Here is a 26750-nt window from a genome sequence, read left to right as displayed (position 1 = left end):
GGGGGGCAGGCAGAGGTGAGAACCTAATTCTGTCAAGCCCCATCCAGGCACCTGTGAGAAGGCAAAGATCCAGACACATGCAGAACTGGCCCAGGGTTATAAGGGGGTCTGGGGTCATATCTTCCCTCCGCTCAGTATTCTGTACACTCCATGAATTTCCCTGTCTATGGTTGTAGGAGAGAAAGGAAAAAAAAGATATTGCTCCTGCCTAAATCACATCGGGACTCAGACTCCCCTCCAACCCAGTCCACGAAAACTCCCACTAGTCTATACATGCCCATGGATAGAACTGAGAAACTGTCAGCTTTGAATCGAGCCTGGAAAACTCTTTTAATCTCCAATTTTAACTCCTCCATATTCAGCCTTGGGCAACAGCTGGCACTTCAACCTCCTGAGCATTGCTGGGACCAAAACAGTCCCTGGACATGAAAAGGGATGCTGGGCTGCAGGACTGCAGATGGCTGCTCCTTCCCGACCCAGGGCAGCTGTCTCCCTTCATCTTTCCTTCCCTGCCACTCTGAGGCACAGCAGTTCCCAAACCTCCCTCCTCCCCTCTTCTTTCTTCACTTTCTCTCCTAATTCTTCTCCTACCCTTGAGAGGTAGTAAACCCTATTCTAGAGCCAGACTATAGGTTTGAATTTGGCTCTAGCACATTCTGTGTGACTCTGAACAAATGAGTTAACTTCATTTGTTCTGGGTGATTCATTTCTTCATCTGTAAAATGAGAGGGAAAATGTAAAGTATCTCACAAATTATGAGGATAAAATGAATTAGTAATTGTACAGTGCTTAGAAGTCCTAGGCAAAGAGAGACTGCTGTATGAGTGTTTGTATAATAAATACATCTACTTTGAGCAAAGGATGGGAGTATGAGGAATCCTACCCCCTCTCCTGAGCTACCGTTGTATTCTCCCTCTGGTCTCTTGACCCCCAGGCTGTTTTGCTATGAGCACTTCATTCCTCTGGCTGCAGGGTCTTCATTCAAATTTCTTGACCTGATCATATTACCCTCCTGGTCAAATAATGCAGTGGTTCGTCATTGCTTCCTAGATAAAGCATATCTTCTGGCTCTTTAGGATCTCCTCCCTCAGAACTCTCCAACCTCATCTTTCCTCCTCCTTGAATCTGTGATCCCCCCGGCCTTTGCACAAGTTCTTTCCTCCCCTGGTGTTTCCTCCCTTCCCTTCCCCTCTCCTGTTGTCCCCTTCCCTGCCCCTACGCTACTAGGGCTGTGGCCATATGAAAACAGTCCTTGAGGAGGAAAAGAGGAGAGTGGAGAAGAGACAGAAACTCTCAAGACCGAAGTTTTCTCAGCTTGAAAACAGTAAGAAAAAGACAATAAGAAAAGAGACCTCTGAGGATCAAAGAAGGGGATGGGACAATATGTGAACACCGTAAACTATGAAGTGGCTCGTTAGCATCGCGTGATGGCTAAAGGGTTACAGGGGCACCCGCCTAAGCAGTCCCTTACTTCTAAGTTCCTGGTTTCCCCCCACCCTTCAGGCCATTAGAGGTAAACCGAGGAGGTAAATAGAAGAGGAGAGGATAGAAAGAAGGGCGGTGAAGAATAAAGAAAGGAAGTGGAGTGGGGCGGGGTGGGGGGTGGGGGTAAGAGGCAGAGAGCATGTGGTTGGGGCCGCACACCTCTGAGGAAGGAAGGAGAGGGTGACCTGGGATGCTCTCCCCTCCCCTCTCCATCTCCCCTCCCAAGGGGGGTCCCGGATCCGGCCACAGCCCAGGCAGGGTGGGGGAGGGGCGAGGGCGGCGCCGAAGAAAATGAATAATTAAAGTAGAAAGAAGGAGGAAGAAGAGGACAAGGAGGAAGAGGAGGAGACGGGAGCCACCCACGCAGGGTCCTCCCCACTCCGCACCCCACCCCCTCCGCCTTCCGGAAGTCGCTCCCCGCCTCCTGCTCCGCCAACATGGCCGCGAAGTCTGATGGAGCGGCGGCTGCGGCCGGCCCGGGGCCGGAGGGGGCGGCCGGAGGAGCCCGGGGCAGTACGGGCGGGCACAGGGAGGTGGCGGCAGCGGCCGGGACCCCGGGAGTGATCGGAGCAGGAGGCTCGGGGCCGCGCTACGAGCTGCGGGACTGCTGCTGGGTGCTGTGCGCGTTGCTGGTGTTCTTCTCCGACGGCGCCACGGACCTGTGGCTGGCAGCCTCCTACTACCTGCAGGGTCAGCGCACCTACTTTGGCCTCACGTTGCTATTCGTGCTCCTGCCCTCGCTTGTAGTGCAGCTGCTTAGCTTCCGCTGGTTCGTCTACGATTACACGGAGCCCGCGGGGGCCCCGGGACCCGCCGTCAGCACCAAGGACAGCGGCACCGGCGGGCCCTCCATTAGCACCAAGGACAGCGCTGTCGCCTTCCGGACCAAAGAAGGCAGCCCGGAGCTGGGTACCCGGCCCGCGCCCTCCTCTGCCAGCGCCTACCGCCGCCGCTGCTGCCGCCTCTGCGTCTGGCTGCTGCAGACCCTCGTTCACCTCCTGCAGCTCGGCCAGGTCTGGAGGTAGGAAAAGTGCAGGCGGAGGGAGCCGACTATGAGGAGTGGGGGTGGCGAGGGGCTGCCTGCCGCCCCGGACCTGCTCGGACCTCTCCAGACCCCCATCGAGTCCTGACCTCCGCCCGCCCCACCCTATTGCAGCTTTGATTTTTTTTCTCTGCCAGCTTCTCCCTGACCTCTGTCCTCACACTCTGACCAACCCCATTCTCTCTGATCTGGCCTTTGAGGGTGGAGTGGATGGGGCAAGAAAAGAGAGAAAGATCCTCAGGGGTGTGAGAATGAGGAGGACCCTGGGCTCATAAAGATGGGTGTGAAGCTTGGAACAAGGCCCCAGGGCTCCCTCCAGCCCTGACCCACTCCTTTTTGCCTGAGCGATGAGCCTGGGTTTAGGAAAAATCTCAGAAGTCCTTCCCTGCTCTCAAAGATTCTCAGTTCAGAATTGCAGTCCATTCCCAAGCTCCCAGGAGAAACATGGAATTTGAGGCAGCTAAATAAATATCCCACCCAAACTTTTTAGACTTTTGGGAAAGGGTATGCTGGACTCAGCTGAAAAGCTGTCTGGCTCCTGTTTCTTAGGACTCCCCCAGTGCCTCACCCCAAACACACACCTCAACAGGGCCAAGAGGATATGGGATCTTGAATCTGAAATTAGTTGACTACTAACTGCCCTTTAATCTCAGGACAGTAAGATAAAACTGAGACTTTGTATAAGCAACCCACTTCCAGCTTTCTTCCTCTGCCAGGACTGAGGGTGCCTGCTGAGCTCAGCTGAGTTAATTGGAGACAGGGGAGACTATGAACCTAGGGTTTCCCTTGAATCAGGATTTCTGTAGTAGCTTAGACTCTACTATGCACTGATAGAATGAACTTACCTACTATGTAATTTTAGGCAAAACCCCTCCTCCCTCCAAACCTCAGGTTCCTCACCTGTGAAATGTGGGAGAATCTCTACTCTTCTTATCTCATTGGTCTGTCATCACATTTTTCTTACCTAGTGGGATGATAAGGTGAGAGAAGGTCTGTGTGGAGGTCCTGCAGACTGTAATGTATTTTAGGAATGTAATAGATTGTCATGATTATCACAAATGTGGGGAAAGCATGGAAAAAGCCAAAGCAGTGTAAGGATGTAAAGGGTGATTATTGCTGTTCTTATATTTATTCTGCTACTTATTAACACATTCTGCCTAACTCAGAAGATTCAGTTCTGGGCTGAGGGTTAGAAACAGGACACCCAGGGTTTGTCCCAGCTGCTCACTTGCTGTGTCACCCTTCTTATGTTGCCGAATCTCTCTGCCTTGGTTTCCCCATCTATGCCTTGTCTAGATTGATGTGTATATTCCATTTAGCTTGCCCTGGGGAAAAAGAGGAGTGGAGTTGTATCCACACAAGGGGGTGTTATTATTATTAGCTTGACACATAAAAATATTCACATCTACATCCAGGAACTAATCTGCATTTATCATTCTGTGCCCGAGTGGACAGATGGTGAAAGATATTTTTAGATTCTGAAATGGTAACTTCCTATTCTTGGTAGCCAAAGCTTCGTCCCCCTTTTCCTTCAGCCTAAAATGGGCCAACTGCCCCTTGACTCACTGGCTACCTCAAACCCTCCTCCTTTACTTGTTCAGAATCTACTTACAAGAAACTAATACTTTCTTGAACATAAGTTGAATTTCCCTCGAACTGGGAGAAAAATCACCATGAGGTGGAGGTAGAGGTCTCAGGGGAGTGGCTGGAGATGGCTGAGGGTCCATTGAGCTCCATGGCTTCTTGGATAAAAGGGCTAGCTATTTCCACTCTCCTTTATTTGTAAAATGAGGGGAATGGGATGAGATGATTTTGCAAAGATGGCAAACTAATGGCCCTTGGGTTGAACCTAGCCTACAGAAGTGTTTTGTTTGGCTTGTATAGTATTTCGAAAATCCAGAAATCTTAGCCTTTATTGGGGGGAAAAAAGGAATCTAACAGTTTTTTGGCCCCTAACAATTTAGGTAGGGTGTATGTGCTCCAATTTGTCCGGTTCCAGTCCCTTTAAAAACATCTTGACCATTTCACTTAAGCTTTAGGGGAAAGAGAGCCCTAATTTACAGTTCTATAACAATTATTTTATTAAGCACTCACTTTGTGCAAAGTGAGTTGCCTTTTTACCTGTTTCATCTCCTGTATCGCTCCTAAGACACCTCTGATGGGTTGTATTATCATTCCTACTTAACAGATGAGGGAGCGGAGGAGGCTCAGAAAGGGGCATCCTTGCCCAAGGTCACACAGCTAAAGGGTAGGAGAACTGGGACTCAAAACTCTGCCTTCAAAGCCCAAGTTCAATTTACCCACCCTGCAGTTCTGCCACTAACGTGTCTTCTAAGCTCAAAGAATTATGAGTCTGAGTTCCCAAGATTCCAGGATGATAGAAAGTCAGGGCTTCTGCTGCACTGAGATAAGAATGTGAAAGGAGAGGGAGGGAGTTGGGCTATGTGGGTAAGGATGGGAAGACAGTGTATATCGTGGGAGAAGTGCTGGACTGAGGGCAGTGGATCAGGAGACCTACATCTTCATCAGAGTTTGTAACTAGTTTGCTAGGTGACCTTGGGCAAGGCTCTTCCCACATCTGGGCCTCAGTTTCCCTATATGACAAATGAGAATATTAGATTTGATAACCTTAAGAGCCTTCTCTTTTCTGGAATTTTAGCTCTAGGTCTAATTATCAGAGCTAAAGCCTCTGGGCTCTTGTCTCAAAAGCTTTGGCTTCTAAAATGACTGAGGGTCTGGCTAAATGGAGGATAATCCAAACAAGGTATAGAGAAGCCAGCAGGGGTGGCATTCCTAGAAATTAAGCAATGTTGGCACAACACATTTGCTTACCACATGAAATGTTCCCACAGTGAACAGGTTCACTGTTCAGCAGGACTTGGTGCAGATGTTCTGAGTGGTGGACTCTGGTGTAACGAGGAAGGAGATGTGTGTCTGAGCCCTTCAGTGTCAAAACTGGGAGACCGGGCAGTCATTCACCTTCTGATCCCATGCTCCCAACTCTGAATAAAATAATTTGAATCATAAAAGTATTTTTCAGCTCCTCATATTTGTACAATGCTGGGTCAAAAGCTTAAATATTTTGAGGAGCCAGGCGACTTGTGTCAGTACACGGGTGTCAGTTAAGAGGATATTATGGGGTAAGCAGTGCCCTAGAGAAGGGGAAACCAATACCTAGCTCTAGCCGATGGTACTATGAGAAATTGTGGACCCAGTTTTGTCAAGTCTTGATTTCTCAAGAGAAATGGGAAATTGGGATTTTTGTGTGAATTCTTCCAATTTTCAACTACTAATTAAGATTTTTAAAAATAGTGTCAACCAAAGGAAACACATTTGTAGGCCTGTCATCTTTGTGACCTCTAGTTTAGCACTTCACAATTGATAAGGTTCTTTCTTATTGTTTTTCCGAACAACCCTGCAAAATGGGTGCTGATATTAATTTAAACACAAATGAGGCTCTGAGGAGGAAGAGGAGGAGAATGAATTCATGGACACCATGCATCCACTGTGTCCCAACTGTTCCCACATGAGGTGCTCCGGGCACGTGATCTTGTTTTACCTCAAAACTGCCCTTGGTTGGCAATTGATATACCCATTTATCAGATTAAAAAAAAAAAACGAGGCTCAGAGAAGTCAAGTAACTTGTCCAAGGTCACCCACTAAGAAAGTGGGGGAGACATGAGGTACCAACCCAGCTTTGCCCAACTCCCAAGCCCAAGCTCTGCATTGGGGGTGTCACAGAGCAATGCCCATGTACGGAGACAGATTGACCCCTGAGAGAAGAGCACACAGATCGTATGGTAGGACATGAAGCTGGCTATGGGCGGGACATCAGCCTTCGTTTTCTTCTCTTTCTGCCCCCCTACCCCAACCCTCTGAGCTGTTAAGCCACTCAGGGCTGTTAAGCCAATTAAAGTCATAACCCTGTCTCCTTTGACCCTGTGGGCAGCAGAGCGGTAAGCCATGAATCCTGCTTCCCTTAATCTTGAATTCACTGGGCTCCAGCTTTGCCTAGATAAGCACAGTTTGCTAAAGCCAATTAGTGGCAGAGGATCTGGCGTGGGATTCCTCCCAGGCTGTCAGGATCTGGGGATCCCAGAATGGGGAGTGAGGAAGGCAACCTAGGCCTTGAAAGCCATCCCTCCCTTCTGCGTCTATGCCCCAGTTCTGTTTCCTCTGCCTTCTCATGAGCCTGCACTCAAGTTTTGAAATGAGTTAGTGATTTGCTTAGTGTAAAAGTCAGGCTCTGGGTCTCCTCTCTAGGAAGCCATATTTTTGGCATAATGGTTAACAATAAAGACTCTGGATTCAAATGCTTTCAGTTCAAATCCTGATTCTCTCGCTTTCCGTGCATGACCTTGACAAGCCATATAATCTCTTTGTGCCCAAGTTTCATCCTTTGTAAACTAGGGACCACAATGTACACCTCTTGGGTTGTTTTGGGGTTTAATGAGATAATGTGTACCAAAGAGTTTAGCAAAGGGCTGGACCCATTGTTATATATTCAGAACCATTGGCAGCGATTAGTGCCATCAGCCTGGGCTTTGTTCCCTGAAGAAGGAGGTTTGTTCACTGAGCAGGTGGCCAGGGATGGGGCAGGAGGGCAGGAGGGCCTTGAAGGCCCCTAAAGTCATAAGGACAGAGCGGATGTTCATTTAATCTGCACTCATTCATTCAGCAAATATTTATGGTGCACTTGCTGTATACCAGGCACTGTGCTAAATGCTGGGAATAGAGTGGTGAACAAGACAAAGTCCCTGCTCTCATAGAGCTCAGTAGTCTAATGGGGAAACAATAAACAAACAAAATAAAATAAAATAATATATGTATTGTGGGGGCACGGAAAAGAAAACTTCCTTCACACTTTCTAAGTTCTTCTAGCTGGGCTAATAATCAAATTTAATGAAGACAGATTAACAAGATATCCAAAGTTTATTACAGATATATGTGCAAGGTGCTAGAAGAAATGAGACCCACTGCATCGGACAGTTGAGGTTTATGAGCTGGTTTGGACAAAGGAGAAGTGGGGCAGGGGTCTGGGATTTCAAAGGGAAAGCAGGTGATTCACTGGAAGACAACAAGTTGTAAACAAATTCTTGCTGAGTAACCCAGAAACAATGGGACACAGAGGGCAATCTAATGAATAGATTTTGCTTAGGTCCTTGTCTGCCACACTTAATTCAAATATGCTAAGGTGAATACCTAGGAGTCCTTTCCTGAAGCAAGTTCTATTTGAATTCCTTTAGCCAGGTAAGTGGGAGGGTCAAGAGTTCTTTCTGAGTCTTTTGTTTCTAAAGAACCAACTTAAAATTAATATCTCAAAGGGTATATTTTGAGATAGCAAAACTTTGGTCCCCTTCAGTATGCCTAATATAAAATATAGTGGGCCAGATAGTGGTAAGTGCTACAGAAAAAGTGAAACAGGGCAGGGGGCTACAGAGGCTGAGGGAGGAGATAAGGTGGTCAGGGCAGGGCTCTGCAAGGCGGTGGCATGTGGGCGACGTGGGGGGGTGATAGGGGTGCTGGATGAGGTGAGGGCAAGCTGTGTCAGGTCTTGGGAAAGGTGTTCCAGGAAAAGGGAAGGAGAAGAACAAAGAGAAGCCCTATGTGCCAGAAGCAGAGAGTGTGGGCGAGTGTAGGAGACCATGGTGGACAGGTTGGCTGGGGGGTTAGATCGCTCAGGGCCTCATAGGCTTTCACTCAGCATGAATCGGAGAGTCCAAGAAGATATGAGCAGAGGAGGCGTAGGGCCTTGACTCATGTTTTACAACGTATACTCTGGCTGCTGGATGCAAAATAGACTGGAGGGAGGCCAAGATAAGCCTGGAGGCTCTGAGGAGGCTGCTGGTTGATCCAGGTGAGAGAGGATGGGGGCTGAACCAGAGTAGTAGTAGTAGCAGCAGGGATGGGAGTCTGTTTTAGGCAAGATGGACATGATATCTTTTCTTCTCTGGTCAATCTCCTCATTGAGGCTAGAACGTTACTGGTTAAGAACCCACACTATGGAATCAGCCATATCCTGTGTCTGCCACTTTCTGTGATCTTGAACAAATGACATAACATGTGTGCCTTGATTTTCTCATCTGTGAAATGGACATTCTAATAATAGAACCTATCACATACAGTTTGAGGGAGTAGTAAATTAAATAATGTGTGTATATGTTTAGCACAGTACCTAGAATACAGAAAGTGCTCAAATCTCATTAGCCATTACTATTTGTATTATTTATGAAACAGGACAAGGGTTGGATTCTATAGTGATTTTCAACCTATATTTCATGGCCCTCTCACCATCATTTCAATGTGAGTATCTCTTGAGTTTCTCTCTTTTGACATGTTGGTTACATGTCTAAGATTTTGTTCAGACAGTTCCATAGCTGAAACATGTTTACAACCCCCTGAACATGGTGATTACCCACAAGATTCCTCCATGCTCTCACTTTGCAAGGTTTTTCCAGTCCAGCCTTACCATCCACTTCTGGGAGACTCCTCTCCAGGACTTCACCGCCACCACCCTCCTCTCCCTGCCCATTAGGCAGCAACAGGCCGTTAGAGCTGCTCCTAACAGACACAGTGGCGGCAGTTGGGCCCAGCGTCCCCTGTTTGATCTATAAAGACCACACAGGAGAAGCCCTGGAGGGAGGAGGGAGGGCTGCCAGGAAATGGCTTTGAACCCACAGCTGGGGCGAAGGTCCCTGGGGAGAGGAAGAAGGATGGGTTAGGATCTACTCTGGCCTCTTCATGCACCACTCCGCCTTTGTTAGGGCCTCAGAATTCCTCCCCTGGGAAATTCTATCAGCCTCCGTTTTTCCCCCTACCTGACCCCATCCCGCCTCCACCGGCAGCCGGAATGCTAGTTCTAAAGCTCAGATCTGACCCTGCTACTTTGGAGCCAGAGGGCCAGCACTGCCTCCCTTCTGACCCTCAGGTGAGTCCAAGTGCTTTAGCTTGGCCATTGGGCCCTTTGCCTCCTACTCTTTCTCTCCTTACTGCTTTAGCCACCCCCCCCCCCCCCAATAAGCCACACACTCCTTTGCTTCACACCTCTGAGTCAGTCTTTCCCCCAGCAACGCCCTTTCCCATTCTCTTCCCAGTGAAATTCTGCATGTCCTTCGAGGCCAAACTCAAATGCTGCCTCTTCTGAGACGCTTCCATTGAACAAACTCAACACATGCCAGCCTCTGCCCCTCGGACCCCACTTCCCACTCCCTCAATTAGGCAAAAAAAAAAATTTTTTTTTAATCTAAAATGGAAATTGCTTCGTTGTTTTGTTCGTTTGTAAAAGAGCTGTACACTTTTGTTGAAACCTCAGGCAGCACAGAAAAGATATAAAGACTCTCCCCTCTGCTCAGTATCTCTGGGGGCAGAGAAGTGGGGTTATGGGAGATTTCTACTCAGTAATTAGATATTTTTAGTACTGCTTGAAGATTTTACTCTGGTTTTTAATTAATCAAGAAATACATGTATACAGTCACCTGTTAAAAAGTTAGATATTACTGAAAATTATAGCTACAATTTATAGAGACTTAGATTAGCTCATTTCTCTTCACAACAATCCTGTCAGGTAGGGATAAGAATATGGACAGTGGAGCCCAAACTCTGGCTCTGCCACTTATGAGCTGTGTGACCTTGGGAAAGTCATTTGACCTCTCTGGGCCTCAGTTTCCTCATCTGTGAAATAGGATAATAACGTCCCTATACAAATGGCCATTGTGAAAGCTTATTGAATTAATATATGGAACATGCTTTCTACATCTGTAACATAGGCCAATAATGCTAGCTAACACTAACTGAATTAGTGGAAATTGAGGCAGAGAAAAGTTAACAGCCTCCCAGTTAGTAGGTAGCAAAGCTAGGGTTTGAAGCCATACAGTCTGGCTTCCAAGCCCACATGTGTAGCCACCAAGCAATACTGCCCTCCACTAGTTGAGTGTATACTTACAAAACATCAATCATGTATTGCTTTGGGAAGAGGGGAAAATATCAGAAAAGTATTTTTTAAGGTTTATTTCAATATAAAGTACCCACTGTTAACATTCTGGCTTCTTTCAGACTTTCCCTCCAGGCACAATTATTCATTCCTTTTCAGCCTCACAGTCCTGACCATATTCTGTTGTGATCCTCTGCCCACCTGTCTGGTTTTCCTACCAGATTACAAGCCCTTGGGGAGTTGAGGACTTGTCCTTTCTTCTCTCTATCCCCCATGGTGACTGGCCCAGAGCAGACCCTCTGTTGTTGTTGGTAGCCTTGCACCCAGCCAGCTCGGGTGAGGTACACAGCAGGTTCTTAGAACATGAAGTCCGATGAAATAAGCTTTACATCTGTGGCTGATATAGGAGGTGCTAAGGCAGTGTAGGAGCCTTTGCCATTGTGGATACAGCACTGAGGTCAGCTAGACCTACATCCACAGCCTTCCACACTGTCATGGACAAATGCAGGCTAAAGGCAATGCATCGGTACTTGCATCAGATGTAATAGGCATAACCAGAGCTCATTTCCCAGAAGGATGGAGGTGTGGCTGACTCAGGAGATGGAAGAAGTAAAGTTTCTCATATGTAGTAGGGGCTCAGTAAATGTTTATGTGAACTGAACAGAATCTTCAAAATCAGAATCTTGAGCATGACACATTTCACTGTCTGGGGTTCAGTTACCCCATGTGTAAAGTCCAGTTGGGAGCTTAAAAATCCCAGATGAGTTTACCAAGGACTCAGACAAGAGAGCAGAGAAGCTGAGGGCTGGGGCTCTGGTACAGCTCATGGCTCCATGGCTTTCCGACTGTGTGATTCTAGGCAAATCATTTCACCAACCAGAGCTCTAGTCTCATCTGTGAAAGGGGATAGTGATAGTATCCACCTCTTAAGGTTCTTGTAAACATGTCTGAAGATAATATAAATGCACAGGGCTTGTCACATACTATATGCTCAGAAACTATTTACCACTATTTACTACTATTATTGACCCAAGTTGCAGCCCATCCTACTTGCTTAGTAACAAGATAGGGGGTGGGAGAGGAGCATCTTAACACTCCCTAACCCTCTCCACCGATGCACTCTCAAGGATGGGTACTTGTTCTGTGGCTCCAGAGATGGTGTGAGGACAGATAAGAACCCAAGGTTAAAGGGAGGCAGACTCTGCTGAATAGAAGCAAGAACACCCTGACAGTCAAGCTGTCCAGAATCAGAGCAGGCTGTTCCCCAGGGCATGAACGCCACATCACCAGACGCACGCACAGGCAGAAGTGGCCGACTTTGGCAGGAAAGCTGTAGCAGACCTCCTACATGGATTGGAGGATACGCTGGATGATCTCTAAAGCTCCTTATAGTTAAAAGAGTCTGTGGATCTAACTTGGGCACTTTATGATGCTTGATGGCCAGATCACAGGTTGCAAATCAGTAGCTGACTGGCAAATCGGCAAATCCAGCCTGAGGACGTGTTTCTTTGGCCCGCAAAGTATATTTCTCCTCTACTGTTTAATGAAACTTTTTATTATGGAAAAAATTAAAATACATAAAAGAAGAGAGAACAGGATATGATCTCCCATGTACCATCACCCTGGCCAACCTTGTTTTATCTGGGCCAGCACCATCCACTAAAACTTTCTGCAGTGATGAAGATGCTCTATATCTCTATTGTCTAATACAGTAGCCACTAGCCACTCATGACTCTTGAGCATTTGAAATGTGCCTGGTGTGACTAGGGAACTGCATCTTATATTTTATTTAATTTTAACTAATGTAAATATAAATAATCATATTAAGTGGCTATTTTAGGATAAATAAATGTTGGAGAGCGTAGATCTGGACCTCACTCCATTTTCTTTCCTTTCCATGTTATTTTGAAGCAAATCTCAGACATCATATCGTTGTATCCATAAATATTTCAGTACATCACTAAAGAGATAGACTTTTTAAAAATATAACTAAAAGATGTAATACTGTTATCACACCTAAAAAAGGAATAATAATTTCTTAAAAATTCATATGGTATTTTTAAAATTAGTTGCCAGCATTTCCAAATTGGGTGATGTTTTTGCATAAATATCTTAATTTCTAGCTATTCTTGAAAAACTTAAATTCCAGCCGTATTGGGCTCATATTCTCCCAGGGCAGCAATCAGCTGGAGTGGGGGTGGGGGAGCTGCATTTTTAGACAGGGCACCCCTCTATTGTTTTCCAGAGTCCCTCATGATGATAGTAACTTAACCCCTCTACCATCTCAGATCTCACACCCAGACCAGGAACAATTAGAAGTGGTGCTTTCTCCCTGCCTCAATCTCCAGGTACCCTCAGGTGAAGTGACCAAAGCCACTAGAGACTGGAATCTAAACTACCTCTCCCTCAGCTGGTTCGCGACATCCCAAACTCTGCCTGGGATATCAGGAGAAGAGAGAAATGGGGGACAAAGAGTCTTGGGCTAGAGTACAGGGTCCTGGGTTTTAGTCTCCATTCTGTACCCATTTCACAGATGGAAAAGTGAAGCCAGAGAGGGGAGGAGATCTGGCTGCACTCACAGTGAAGGACATAAGAGAGCCTGGTCTGAAAGGCTTTGCTGGAGAGAGCCTGACTTCTTTGCTGCTTGGCAAAAAGAGGAGCACTGGCTGGGGGCTGCTGGTGGTGGGTGGGCTGAGAGAGGGTCTCAACCTTTTAGCTGAGCCTAAAATTAGTGGCAGGAAAATGTTTGGCTTCAGCTCCACAAAAAAATGAGGTGCTATGACTCCCTAGGGGGCTGCTAAGGAGGAGGGAGACAGCCCAGCTCCCAGCACCACACAAAATGGGAGCCAAAATGGGCCGAATGTGTAAAATCACATTCTTTACTGGCATTTATGACTCATTTGGCTGCCAACCCCAGGAAGGTCCTATTTTGAATCTGTGCAGGAGTGCTCAGCATTAGGGGCAGACAGATGGAGAAGGGGCCTTAGGGCCATTCCACCCAAGAGCTTCCTGGATCATATTGCAGGTGAGGTAATGTATGACTGGGCACCCAATATTTCCCCAAGAACCCACAGACAACATCTGGGTCCCTAGGGCCTCGCTCAGCTTGATTTGTGCCCTGTGGTGAAATAAGGGAGTCAGGCAGCGCTGATTTAAGATGCAATCCTGATGCTTCTGGCTGTTGATCTTGGACAAGTCACTTCTAAAAATGCCTACTAAATGTCTCTGGAGTCTATCGCCTTCTATCCAAGCTATCTTCACCTGGTAACTGGTCTTCTACCTTCCACACTTGCCTCCCTCCAGCCTGTTCCCCACACTCAGGGTACTCCCTCTAAAATGCAGACGTGCTATCTAAGCTTGTCACTCCCTTGTTTAAAACTTTTCTGTGGCTCCCCCTCACTCTTAAGATAAAGACCAAATCCTGTGCTATGTCCCACCTCATCTCTTGCTTTCTTAACTGCTTCTCTGAGCTACAGCCATTTTGACCATTCACTACTTCTTCCTATATTGGGACCTTTGCCCATGTTCCTCTGCCAGACATTCCCTTCTCTCCCTCCTTTACCTAGTTGGCCCCTGGTCTATTTCAGATAATGGCTCACTAGCCACCTCTTTCGGAAAGCCTTCCCTGACTGCTAGCCAGCCTTTCTCCAGCGCACTGCTTTCCTCATTGCTGGAGCATGGAACTCTGTTTGCAGCAGGTCTGGAACTCATGGAATATGTTTGTTTTTACATGTTTACATGATGATTTCATTCATGTCCAGATGGGCTGGCTCTGTCTTGTTCACCATTGTGTCCACCAGGATTTTAGCACAGTTTCTGATACATTGTAGGTACTCAAAAAAGCTGAGTGAATAAATGTCAAATGAACCTCCTTTTTTCTGAGACTCAGTTTCCTCATCTGGAAAATGGGGATCATGCCCATGAAACCTCACAAGGCTACAGCGAGGATTTTATTAAAACATATACAGAGGTCTTTGGAGAGTGGCAGTTATTTTCAGAGGGAGGATATAGATCCCAAAAAGATTCCGCCCTCTGAACTTGCCCCAAAGGGACTTCTCTGACCCTCTGTCTCCAGGGAAAGCCAGCCTAGGAGTAGGTCTCAGCTCTACCAGAAACTAAACTAAAAACTGCAAGTCTTCCTCTTTATGCTGAGGTACCTGAGTCAAACAACTCCTCAAAACCTCCCATTGGTCAAGTGCCCAGAATTGGGCTGGGCATTTATATATATATCACCACTTTCTGATTTCATAGCTACCCTATAAGGTGAGCATTAAGTGGAGGAGTTCAGAGAAGGAAGTGACGTGCCTAAGACTATATAGACAGTAAGTAATAGTCAGAATCCGAACCTGGGCCTCCTTGGCACCCAAGCCTGGGTTCTTTTCCTCTGCATTTGACCTCCTTTATTTGGGGAGCTTTTAATTTACACTCTTCATTCATTCACTCATTCAAGAAATAAATATATACTGAACATTAACTTTGTGCCAGGCACTAGGGACATAGCAGAGAACAGGACACCCATGGCCTCCATACCATTGGAGAGACATACAATAAACATTTATGTGAGTAAATTGACTATTTCAGAGTGTGACATGTGTTATTAAGAAAACAGGGTAACATGACAGAAAGTGGCCAGAGCAGGGTATAGAAGTGCTTTGGTAGGAGAGCAAGGGGGATCTAGAAAGGCCTCTCTGAGAAGATAACACTGAGCTGAGATGGAAAGCATGAGAATTTGCCAGGCATTGGCAAAGCTCTTTCCAGGAAGAGGCCCTGAGGTGAGAATGAGCTCGGGATGTTCAGGAAGCAGCAAAACCAATTTAGCTGGAGAAGTGTGAGATAAGGAGGGTGAAGGAAGGGAGGTCCTAAAGGTAGACAGAGGCTGGATTGCATTGGGCCTTAAGGTCACAGGGAGGATTTTATTCTAAGAGTAGTAGGCAGGGGCAGGACCTAATGTGTAGGATTTTACAGGATCCCCCAGCTGCTGTGTGAAGTAAGATCTCTAAGAAGGCAAGGATGGGAAGAAGGAAATCTACCAGTTGGACGGGGGGCTGTGCTGCTTGGGTGGCTGGTTTGAACCAGAGTGGTGACACTAGACAGGGTGGAAAGAAGTACTTGGGTTCAGGACACAGCTGCTGGGCCTTAATGTTATCAGAATTGGATGGGTGGAGATACAGGCCTGATGGCAAGAATCAGGTTACTTGGGTGCATTTTGTAGAGGAAGACTGAAGCCCACACAGAGGTTAAACTTCCCCAGAGTTCAGTGAAGGACTTGAACCTGGGTCTTCTGACTCTCCAACTACTATTTGTCACCCCTCCTGCAGTTTTCTCTAAACCCACATAATCCCCAGCAAAGCTTTTTGGTCCATCTCTGTCCAACATGGGTCCTTCTAGGCAGTGGTACCGCACTTCTTCCAAGTAAGCAAAGCACCTTCTCTGGTGCAGGGGCCCATGGAGAGCCAAGTCTGAGTCCTATGTGTAGCGCTAACTTGCTGGGTGACTTTCTACCTGCCCCGGTCTCTTTCTGGTCTCAGTTTATTCATCTGTAAAATGAGGATAAGAATAGTACTCACCTCAGAGATTTACTTTGAGGAATGGACAATATGTATAAAAAGGCTTAACATGGCCTGTCATGCAGTTGGTGCTCAATAAATGTGAGCTATCATTATTAACGCCTGGATACTATCCCCCTACAGAGCAGTAATGGGCCCAGCATGGAGTCTCCTACCCTTTCCCATCAGCCCTGCTCACCTGTCCACGGTGGAGACCGGGAGCTAGCCAGGGTGGTGGGGGCGGGGATGTTCCTGGATGGAGCAGGAGCGGGGGCGCCACTGGAAGCTGCTGTGTTTTTGGCCCAGAGTATGAGGGGGAGTGGAGAGGGGCGAGAACACACACTCGGAAACACCGAGAAACACCGAGACCGACAGATGGAGGAGCTGAGGATGTGAGAGACGCAGACAGACAGAGACCCAGAGTCGAGGAGGAGAGGATCAGACAGGGGAGGACAGCCAGAAAACTGGCAGTCACTCCAAGCCACGAGTTGAGCAACAGACCAGCGGATGGACCAAGCCGCCAAGATACTGACAGACAGACAGACAGACAGACAGGGAGACCCAATATTCAAAAGACGGACAAAAAGACAGACTGAAAAACTGACCCATTATCCAAGGGGACAGATAGACTATCCTGACATCCAAGGGACAAACTGATATCCCCAGCCTCTAAGAGCAGACAGACAAGGAACAAGGATCCTAGGTCAGAATAGCTAATAAATAAACATAGTATCTGAGAGAGCATGATCCATAGTCCAAGGTATAGACAGGTAGCAATAATTGAGGAAAAGATAAATATAGGCTGACCCTGAATTCAAGGGACAAACACAACGACAGGCTGATCTGAGCCCCAGACAGAAGAGACAATGGCCCAGGATCTAAAGCAGATAAAGGGACAGGTCCAGGCTCAGGCCTAGGTCTGGCTATCTGCATGGGGACTGAGGCCCTGGCCAGAAACTCTGACCTAGTACCAGAGAGACTTAGGGTGACCCATGGACAAAGAACAGGAGAGAAAGAATGACCCAGATGCTCGTCCTGGAAACATTCTGGTTTCTCAGGGATGTGGGATGCCCTTATCCTTCCCCATTTGAGAGGAGCTCCCCAACTCTGGGGGATGCTGAGAGGTCCCTGGGTCACAAAGGCAGCTAAGCCTGGGAGAAGACAATGAGCTTTCTCCATTCTTGACCCTGCTGCCTGCTCACAGAGGCAATGGGGTCCAGAAGGGACAGCTTTCTGGATCCTCGAATGGAGGAATTTCACACCCCAACTTCCAGCTTCTCTCCTCTCTAGACTTGTTTTTACCTTTTTCTTCCCAACCTCTCTCTCAACAATACTCACTATCTGCTCTTCCATTTTCTTCTCAAACATGCTTCCTCTCTGAGCACAAAACTGGGAGTCGGCGAATTAGACTGAAAAGAAACCTCTGAGCTCCTGTTTCCTAGCCTGTAAAAGGCGGCTGGTAGGAGCTGTCTGTTAGGTTCTGGCTCAGCCCGGCCTTAGGCAGCTTAAGGCTGGGGCTGTCAAAGTTGGGCAGGCTTAGCCAGGCTGAAGGACATCAGAGAAAGCTTCCTGGAGAAGGAAAAACAGAATGAGTCATTGGGGACAGGAGTTGCCTACAAGGTGTCCTAGCTTTATGCAGACTCAGGCAGAAAGCTCCAGGGCCTCCAAGGTCAGGAGGGAGACACCTGCAAACATTCATATTTATTCATTCATTCAACAAATTTATTGAGTGCCTACTAGATGTGCTAATGCTGGGGATACAGTGGTGACCAACTCATGAGGCCACAGTGGTAAAATAGAAAATAAATGTGTAAATTAAATAAAGTTGTTTCATAGTGGATGTAAAGAAGAAAATAAGAGAGGGCAATGTGATAGACAAGAAAGATTTGGCGAGGAAGGAGGGGCCGACATAGGATGGGTGACCTAGGAGGACTCTCAGAAGGTGACGAGGAGCCCGTGTGAAGCCAGCCACAGAAGGATTTGGGGAAGGGGCGTAGCAGACAGAGCAAGTAGCAAGCGCAAAGGTCCTGAGTCAAGAACAAGTTTGACTGGGTTTGAGGAACTCCCAGGGTATCAAATGAAACAGTGGTTTGAGAGGGAGAGAGAAACAGGCATAGCCAGATGGTTCAGGGCCTGCAAGCCAAGGAGAGAAGCTTAGATTTTGTTCCAAGTGTGATGGGTGGCCCTTTGAAGGTTTTGAGAAGGGGAATGACATGAGTCGACAGGTTTTAAAACTACCCTGCAAGTTGCCATGTGGATGCAGGGAGCCCACCAAGAAGGCAAAAGATGACAGTGGCCTGGACCAGGGTGGTGGCAGGGCATGAATGAATGAATGAATGAATGAATGCTCTGGGGATGCATTTTGGGGGAGAGCAGATACATCCTCCCATGGCCGGTTTCCTTTCCCTGAGATGGAGCATCCTTCTCCGTGGGTGGTATCAGTCCCATTTGTGGTGAAGATCAACTTCTTCCAACTTTCTTTCAAATAGAGTAGAATGGGGCAGGCTTCCTGGAAGAGATTTCAAGAGAGGCTGCTTGGTGATAAGGAGGAGCCAGAGGCCTCTACCGAGCATGTGTTCCCTCACTCTATATGCACATCCCTCTGCAGTTTACAAATGCTCACACCATTTGTAGCTCAGAGAGGCTCAGAGAGGAAGAGAGACTACCCAAGGCCACACAGCATCCAGGGTATGGCTGGGCAACAAACCCACAAGCCCAGCAATATTGCCAATTTGCCTTTCTGATCCTCGCCCCCAGGGGCTGTGATGTAGGCAGGAGGACAAGTGCCGGCCCCTTTTTAGAAAAAGTGAAACTAAGGTTCAGGGAAATTAGGATGCATGTCCTGGACAGGGCTGTTTTAAGAACTCTGGACCCCTCATCTATCAAGCATATTAAAATACAGCCATCTCAGGCATCAAATGTAAATTGTATATAACCAGATAAAAGCCAAATTGCAGTTGACTGGCTGATATCATGTTCTGTTTTGCAGACATTTAATTAAACATTTATTAATTTTGAATCTTCAGTTTTTCCCTGTGTTTTAGAGCCAATTTTTTCCCCTAAGCCTCAAACGTTTTCCTAGGCCCATAAAAATTTCGCAGGCCCTTGGCAATGAGCATGCAGTGCGGCTGGAAGGAACAGCCACAGTTTTGGGTCCTGTTGCCAAAGCAGGCAGAGGGATGCCGAACCCAAGCCCTTTCATCCCTAGGCTATGACAACATGATCTTTCCACACTTTCCTCTGACTCCACGTTTTGGAGTCTTAGAGCCCTTCCTTTTTCCCCTCCCCCTTCCCTGCTCTGGCCCACTGCAGTCCTGGGCTTTGGGCTGGGTGAACCCTTTGTCTGCAGTTAGGGGGCTTGGGGCATTGGGAGCTGACAGAGGATGGGGCAGGAGTGGGCGGGGAGGTGGGCAGGCAGCCTGTCAGGTGGTGATGGATGCTGGCTGGGCTGGGGCCTCCCTCATGCTGACCGGGGCCAGGAAACAGATGGTCTTCCAGCCTGAGAGAAACTTCCAGGGTGTCGCCCTCCCCCAACTCCCCAGGCCCCTTCACATTGGACCAGCTGGTCTCTCCTTCCTGATCAAACTCAGAGCTGCAGCAATGGGGAAAGGAATGGGGTCAAGGGGAGATGGAAGCTGGGAAAGGTGGCCTGTGTTCTGGGCCCTCACAAGCTCTGGGGGCCATCTTGTTCTCTTCCCTAGCCCCCCAATCTCTGACCATCTCCAGCTCTGTCCTCTGCCCCTCTTCTGTGCCCTGCCTTAGCTCAGCCCTGTCATTTCAGGCCTGGACCAAACCCCAGCCTCTCCTGGCTTCCCTCCAAGCCAGCCTCCAGAGCGAGCTTTCTAAGCCGCTGAGCTTATCGCATCATCCCTGATTCTGGGATAGAATTCAGATTTAGAAAAAATATAAACTCTTCAGTCCAGAATTTTATGCCCTTCACAATTCTAGTCTTCATATCCTCCTGCCCATGAAAACCCTCCCCTTCAGGCTGGCAAACCACCGGCTATTCCCTTAAAAGACCATGTTCTCTCATGCATCTATGCCTTTGCCTCAACTGGTTCTTCCACATGGAATGCCTTTCCACCTCCTGTGTGGCTTCAAATGCCTACCCATGCTTTAAAACTAAGATCAAGTGCCTCTTCCTCCAAGAAGTCTTCTCTGACCCCTCCCCCAGCTAAAGTTACATATCTTTCTCTGGGTTCCAGCATCTCTAGAACACTTATTTTAGCTCTTGTCTCTCTTCCATGGGACTGCAAGATACTTAAGGGCACAGGACATGGCACATAGCGAGTGATCAAAATACACTTGCTATGTGAATGAATGATTCTGGCTGCAGGGATTTTTATGTTGGGGGTGGGCAGGGGCCCAGAGAATGGAAGCTACTGGGAGACAAATTCCTGCTCAACAAAGAAATACAACTATCTGGAGCTGCTCAGAACCCTAAGGCCCTGCCTCAGGAGGTAGGAACTTCCTACCACAGAAGTGTAAGAGCAGAGCGTATAAATGCACAGGGCTAGGACATGCTGGAGGATTTCCAGCATTGAATGAGAGAGTTAGACTGAGGGCTCTTTGCATTTCTTGAGTTGGCTTTTGAGAGCTCTATTCCCATCCCATCTGGCAATCCTCATATTATGTCATGGTGAGGGTGTGTCTACATTTGGGATATTTCCAGCCACATTTTCAGGGAGAGTTTAGGTCCCAAAACATAGCTCTGCAAGGATCTCCAGAGCCATCAAACCCGTCCCTCCTGTTGGCAGATGAGAAACTGAGGCCCAGAGAGGGCTGCATCATTGCTAAGACTGGGATGCTCATTGAGGAAACTCTGGGTATCGGCTGATCCCAAATTCCAGGGAGCACTGTGGTTCTTCCCTTGGACTGGCAACACAGTTGAATACAGATGGTCTCCAACATTTTGAAAATGCCAGCACTTCATATCTGGGAAATCCTTGGTTCCTCAACTTCAGATTCAGGCAATAGGATCACTAAATCTGTTGGGATTTTCTTCCCTGAAGAAAATCCAGAGAAGCCCTCTCCAGTTTCAGCAAAGGGCATGCCTGCCCCAGGACTCAGAAAATTTGGGGGTTGGGAGCCAGTGTCTGTGACTGCAACTGCCAGGGGTAGAGCTGCTGGGCAAGGCACCAGGGCAGAGATCTGTGTGGCCAGGTCCCTTGTCACCAGTGGGTATAGTTGCAAAGTATCTTCTCATCCGTTTAATCCTCACAGCCACTTTGGGAGGGATTAAAGAGGACTCAGAAAGGATCTTGCTCAAGATGACACAGTAAATAAGAAGCAAAGTCAGGGATTGAACTCAGGATTTCAGTTTCTCTTCCATACACCCTACTGGGTTACCAGAGTTTCATTCAATTAAAACTTTTGATCATGCACACACATTCATTCTTTTGGCCAACACAGACTGAGCACCTACTTTGTGCTGAAAACTAAGGCTACAGCATTTAGCAAGCTGACCTAGTCATCCTCAAGAGTTCACAGTTCAGGGAATTTGGATGCATGACCAGGCAGTTATAACCCTCTGTGACAAGTGCTGGGTTGAGGGCAACCTGGGAGAGGCCCCTACCCCAGGTAGAGGGTGGTCAGCAGAGGCTTTCTGGAAGAAGTCATGTTTGTAAGCTGAGTCTTGGAAGAAAAATAAGCGTTTTTCCAGGCTGGAGGCTGGAGTGGAGGTGGGGTACAGGGCGGAGTGTTCTAGGCAGAGAGAACAGCAAGTAGGTACAAAAGCTCAATCGTGAGGGACGGCATTGTGAGCTAAAATCTGTGACTTGTGCAGAGTAGCCGTAGCCATGAAGCTCATTGGGAGAAGTGACAAGAGAAGAAGCAGCGAAGTCTCAGATGCCAGGGGATCTATAAGCAGTTTCCCTGTGCCCTGTGGGGAGAACCGGGCACTGAGAGGTGGGGTTGGGAAGAGGCCAGGAAGCTGCTGGTGACAACAAAACTGGGGGCTGGCACCAGGGACTGTTCCCAAGGGAACCTGTGTGGGGGTGAACTCTTTGCGGCATAGGGGGAGAGGCAGAGTTGCCTAATGGTTAGAATGTGAGCCCTGAAGCCCAGCTGCCTGGGTTTGAATCCTGCTTCCTGGCCGTGTGACCTTGAACTAATGATATAACTCCCTGGGTCTGTTTCCTCATCTATAAACTGGAGATAACAGGGCTATGGCAAGCTTAGGGCACTGCAGTGTCAGAAACCCTGCAAAGAAAGCAGTTCCCTATGGTGCCAGAGCAATAATGGTGATGAGAATGCTGTATTAAGCACTTACTTTGTGTTACGGCTTTAAAGAGCCCATTAGGAGCTTCCAACAACAGCCCCAGGAGGTGATGCTTCCAAAACGCCCATTCTAACAGTTGAGGTAATAGGCTGGCTCAGCGCAGTGAGTGACTTGCCCAGGGCTAAACACAGCTGCACCTGCCCTTTGCGCTTGCTGAGTGGCACGGGTCGGGTTGGGAGTGGGTGCCTGAGCACCACGTCCCTCCTGTAGGTACCTGCGCGCTATGTACCTGGGACTGCAGAGCCGCTGGCGTGGGGAGCGGCTGCGGCGCCACTTCTACTGGCGGATGCTGTTCGAGAGCGCCGACGTGAGCATGCTGCGCCTGCTGGAGACCTTCCTGCGCAGCGCGCCGCAGCTCGTGCTGCAGCTTAGCCTCTTGGTGCACCGAGGCGGCCAGCCCGACCTGCTGCCCGGTGAGCCCCGCTCCCTCCGCCCTCCCAGCCCCGGGCTCTGGGGATGCCCTGCTCCCCTAACCCCACCCCCAACCTGGGCTCACTCATCTTCAGTATTCAGTATTCTGACTGCCCCACGTGTCCACTCTCCCTGCTTCAGGACCCCTGGGGATGTCCTGTGCATTCCTCTGCACTGCCCCACTCACTGTCATGGTTTTGGAGGCCCCACTCCTACTCTCACCACCCTCCAGGCCCCTGGAGACCCCCCACTGTCCCCTGCAATGGCCCACTTACCCTCAGTGTTAGGAAAGACCAGGCCCCTCCACCTCTTGCTTTCTTTCAGGCCTCCTGGGCCATCCCGCCCTCGCCCTCCCATGCTCCTCCCTTCCCCATTGTCAGGGCAGACCAGACCCCATTTCTGCCAAGTCCAAAGAGGCCCTTGACCCCATCACACCTCAGAACCTCTCCTGCCCACTTCATTCCCCAAACTGTCCTGATCCCAGCCTGCATCTCCTGCCTCACAGACCTGCCCGTCAGTTTCCAGAGAGCCTGTCATCCACCCTCTTGCTGCTTCTCAGCCCTCTGGGAACCCCTCCCAGGCCTAATCTTGGTCCCCATGCACACAGCCCCAACTCAACTACGACAGACCAGGCCAACCCCTTCCGTGTTAGAGAAGATCCTGGAGCTCCCCGTGTTCCTCCTGCCCGGACCCTGCCCAGTCCTCAGTGTTCTGAAAGGCTCTGTCACCACCTACAGGTCCCCTGGGGGATTCTCTGCTCCAGTCAAAACTCTTTCCACCCTAGATTTTCTTCCCATCCCCTCAGCTGTGTTTAGCGTGGATATCCTCCTCCACACCCCAACCTCATCCTGGCGCCCTATATCTTCTAATCGTCCCCTCCTGGCTCCTCTATGCCCTAACTGTGACCCCTCCCTTCACCTCTTTTTCCACTCCCAGAGTCCTAGACCCTAATTTCCTACCCTCCCACCAAGACCCCTGAGCCCTAATAGCCCCATACTAGAGACCCAGATCTGACTCTTATATGGAGACCCAAATCACCCACCTTCTCCCTTTCTGCTCCCGCCCCGAAAAAGTACTCTTACTCCCTCCCCTGTCATTGCTCTTGAAGACCACCCACCCATACCTTCCCCACACCCTGCCTGATTTATAGATCCTTCCCTCACCCCCCCCCCCCTCAGAACCCAGCTCCTGACCCGGAACCCTCCCCTCTACCCAGACCCCAACCCAGACCCACCCCTAACCCAGCCTGCCCCACCCCCACCCTGTCTCCACAGCCCTCTCCACTTCTGCCTCACTTGTGTCCCTGGCCTGGACACTGGCCTCCTACCAGAAGGTGCTGCGGGACTCGCGGGATGACAAGCGGCCGCTGTCCTACAAGGGCGCCGTGGCCCAGGTGCTGTGGCACCTGTTTACCATTGCGGCCCGCAGCCTGGCCTTCGCGCTCTTCGCCAGCGTCTACAAGCTCTACTTTGGCATCTTCATTGTGGCCCATTGGTGCATCATGACCTTCTGGGTCATCCAGGGTGAGACTGACTTCTGCATGTCCAAGTGGGAAGAGATCATCTACAACATGGTGGTGGGCATCATCTACATCTTCTGCTGGTTCAACGTCAAGGAGGGTCGTAGCCGCCGCCGCATGACCCTCTACTACTGCATCGTCCTGCTGGAGAACGCAGCACTCACGGGCTTCTGGTACTCCAGCCGTAACTTCTCCACCGACTTCCACTCGCTCATCCTGGTCTGTGTGGTGGCCTCCAGCTTTGCACTGGGCATATTCTTCATGTGTGTCTATTACTGCCTCCTGCACCCCAATGGGCCCATGCTGGGGCCCCAGGCACCGGGATGCATCTGCCCTGAGGCCCGGGAGCCCTGTGGCCCACCAGCTGACGCTGTCACAAGTCCCCCAAGGTCCCTTCCAAGGACTACAGGCGCTGAGCGGGATGGAGCCTCTGTGGGAGGTGAGCGTGCAGGGACCCCCACACCACCTGTCTTCCAGGTGAGGCCTGGCTTGCCTCCCACACCAGTGGCCCGCACCTTTCGGACAGAGGGGCCTGTCATTCGAATTGACCTGCCTCGTAAGAAGTACCCCGCGTGGGATGCTCATTTTATTGACCGCCGGCTCCGGAAGACTATTCTGGCGCTGGAGTACTCCTCGCCCGTCACACCCCGGTTGCAGTACCGGAGCGTGGGGACCTCTCAGGAGCTGCTGGAGTATGAGACCACGGTGTAGGTCACCATCCCCCTCCAAAAATGGATGGGCTTGGCTGGCCTCATATCGACCACAGTGTTAAGCCTGGAATTTCAGGGCCACCAGGCTAAGGGGAAGTGGATCTATTGGTCCAAGGGTAGAGTGGCCCCATCATTGGGTTCTATCGAGGGAGGGGGCAGCCTTGTGGAGGCCCCAGCCCTAGGCCTTGTTTTCAGCCCTGTGGCCCATCTCCTACACCCCCTTGAACCAGGGTCCGGGGAATCAACTGGTGCTACACTCTTCATGAGCTGCCCCATTTTTGCGAAGGCCTCCATACCACCTCTGGTGCTGGGGGCCTCAAACCCTCTCCCCTGCCTGTAGTTGCCCATGTGTCATGCCTGGTGGACCCCTCAGAGAAAGAACACTGTCTGGGGCCCTGTGCTCCTGAGGCAGTGTTAGGAGAGGGCTGCCTCTGTGGTGAGAGATCTCTGAGGATGGAGGAGGCTGCGGAAGATGTGGGGTGAGGTGAGAGCATATATAGACAAGGTGGGTACAGTTCCCGTGGGGTCCAAGGTCTGGAACCTTGGCAAGAGAGGGATTAAAGGAGGGAGTTAGAGTAGGATGGGGAGTTGGGGGGTGGGGGGCTGACAGTGCTGGGGCTGGACAGGAGGAAGAACCCTGGACATCTGAGGGGTTCAGGCTGGCCAGAACATGAAGGGGTAGCAGGTTTAGGGAAGGGGAACCCTTGATCCAGAGCATAAAATAAGTTCTCCAAGTAAACTTCGAAGACGCTCTTTGTTGTGGGCTCTGTTATGGATGAGGTCCCAGACACCTCAGGTGAAATGTTTCCAGGAGCCTTTCTTTGTTCTAGATGAGCATCTAGAACATTTCTTCTAGGAAAAAGTCTTGAACACAACAGAAAATATGTCTAGGAAGATACTCTGGACTCAGTTATAGATGAGGTTCTAGCACATTTAGCAGAGGAACTGTTCTAGAAAGACATTCCTAGTTCTAGATTAAATTCTAGAACACTTAGCTGAGAAAATGTCCTAGGGAGTCGCTGATCCGGATTCTGTTGTGAGGGTGAATGCATTGGAGCCCTGCTGCTATGCTCTGGGGGGTTCTCACTCCTGCCATGGTGGTGGTGGAGGGGCCTCTAGAAATATTCTAGAAATAGGAGTACTCCAGTTCTAGACTAATGGGGTTCATAGGAGTTCTGTGCCCCTTTCCACTTTGGTCCTCAGCCCTCTTTCACAGAGGAAATTGTCCTCAGAACCTCCAATACATTTCAATTGCCAATGGGTTTCCAGCTAAAAAAAAATGAGCTCTAGGGATGTGACATAAATCTTGGCTCTCAGCCACCCTGAAGATGTCACTCCCTGGGGCAGCAGCTGGAAAAGTGCTTTGTTTTGCTCAAAACTTCTAGGACCTGTAGTTTATTCCCATGGCCCAAACATCCCAGGGTACCCATGAGACCACTCGCCCAGGGCCTCTCCTATCCACCTTGATAAGGTATGGGGGTGTAGGAGTAGGCAGTTCTGTAGGGCAAGGGGACAAAGACAAAGCCTTTAAGCAAGGCTTGGAACGCCTCCCACCATATCCCCACTCCCCCATGCCAGCTAAAGCGCGTTCACTACAAGGGCACAGCAGGCAATGTTAGGGACAGATGCAGACCTGGGCTAGGGGTGAGGTGGACCATGAGAATCCTAGACTATGCAAATTCTAAGGGCACTTAGTGCTCTCTGGTTCAGCTTCTTTTGAGTTATAGATGGGAAACTGAGGCCCAGAGTGGCAGCTAATCTTACAAAGTCCCAGACTCCTGGCTGCCCCGTCGGATAGTGATAGGTGGTAGTGAGTTTGCTGAGGAT

General features: G+C 49.3%; 1 protein-coding gene across 1 annotated transcript; it reads left to right on the top strand.

Annotated features, from left to right (window-relative positions):
• The first annotated feature begins 1922 nt into the window (after positions 1-1922).
• Positions 1923-25455, top strand: XKR7 (XK related 7). The gene is made up of 3 exons (XM_016148830.2): positions 1923-2506; positions 22494-22696; positions 23969-25455. Exons 1-3 carry the CDS (start codon positions 1923-1925, stop codon positions 24922-24924), a joined length of 1743 nt encoding a protein of 580 aa, XP_016004316.1. The 3' UTR covers positions 24925-25455.
• The last annotated feature ends 1295 nt before the right edge of the window (positions 25456-26750 follow it).

The sequence above is a fragment of the Rousettus aegyptiacus genome, unplaced genomic scaffold (genome assembly GCF_014176215.1).
Source record: "Rousettus aegyptiacus isolate mRouAeg1 unplaced genomic scaffold, mRouAeg1.p scaffold_m13_p_12, whole genome shotgun sequence".
Taxonomy (NCBI): Eukaryota; Metazoa; Chordata; class Mammalia; order Chiroptera; family Pteropodidae; genus Rousettus; species Rousettus aegyptiacus.
This window is presented reverse-complemented; position numbering and strand designations above follow the sequence as displayed.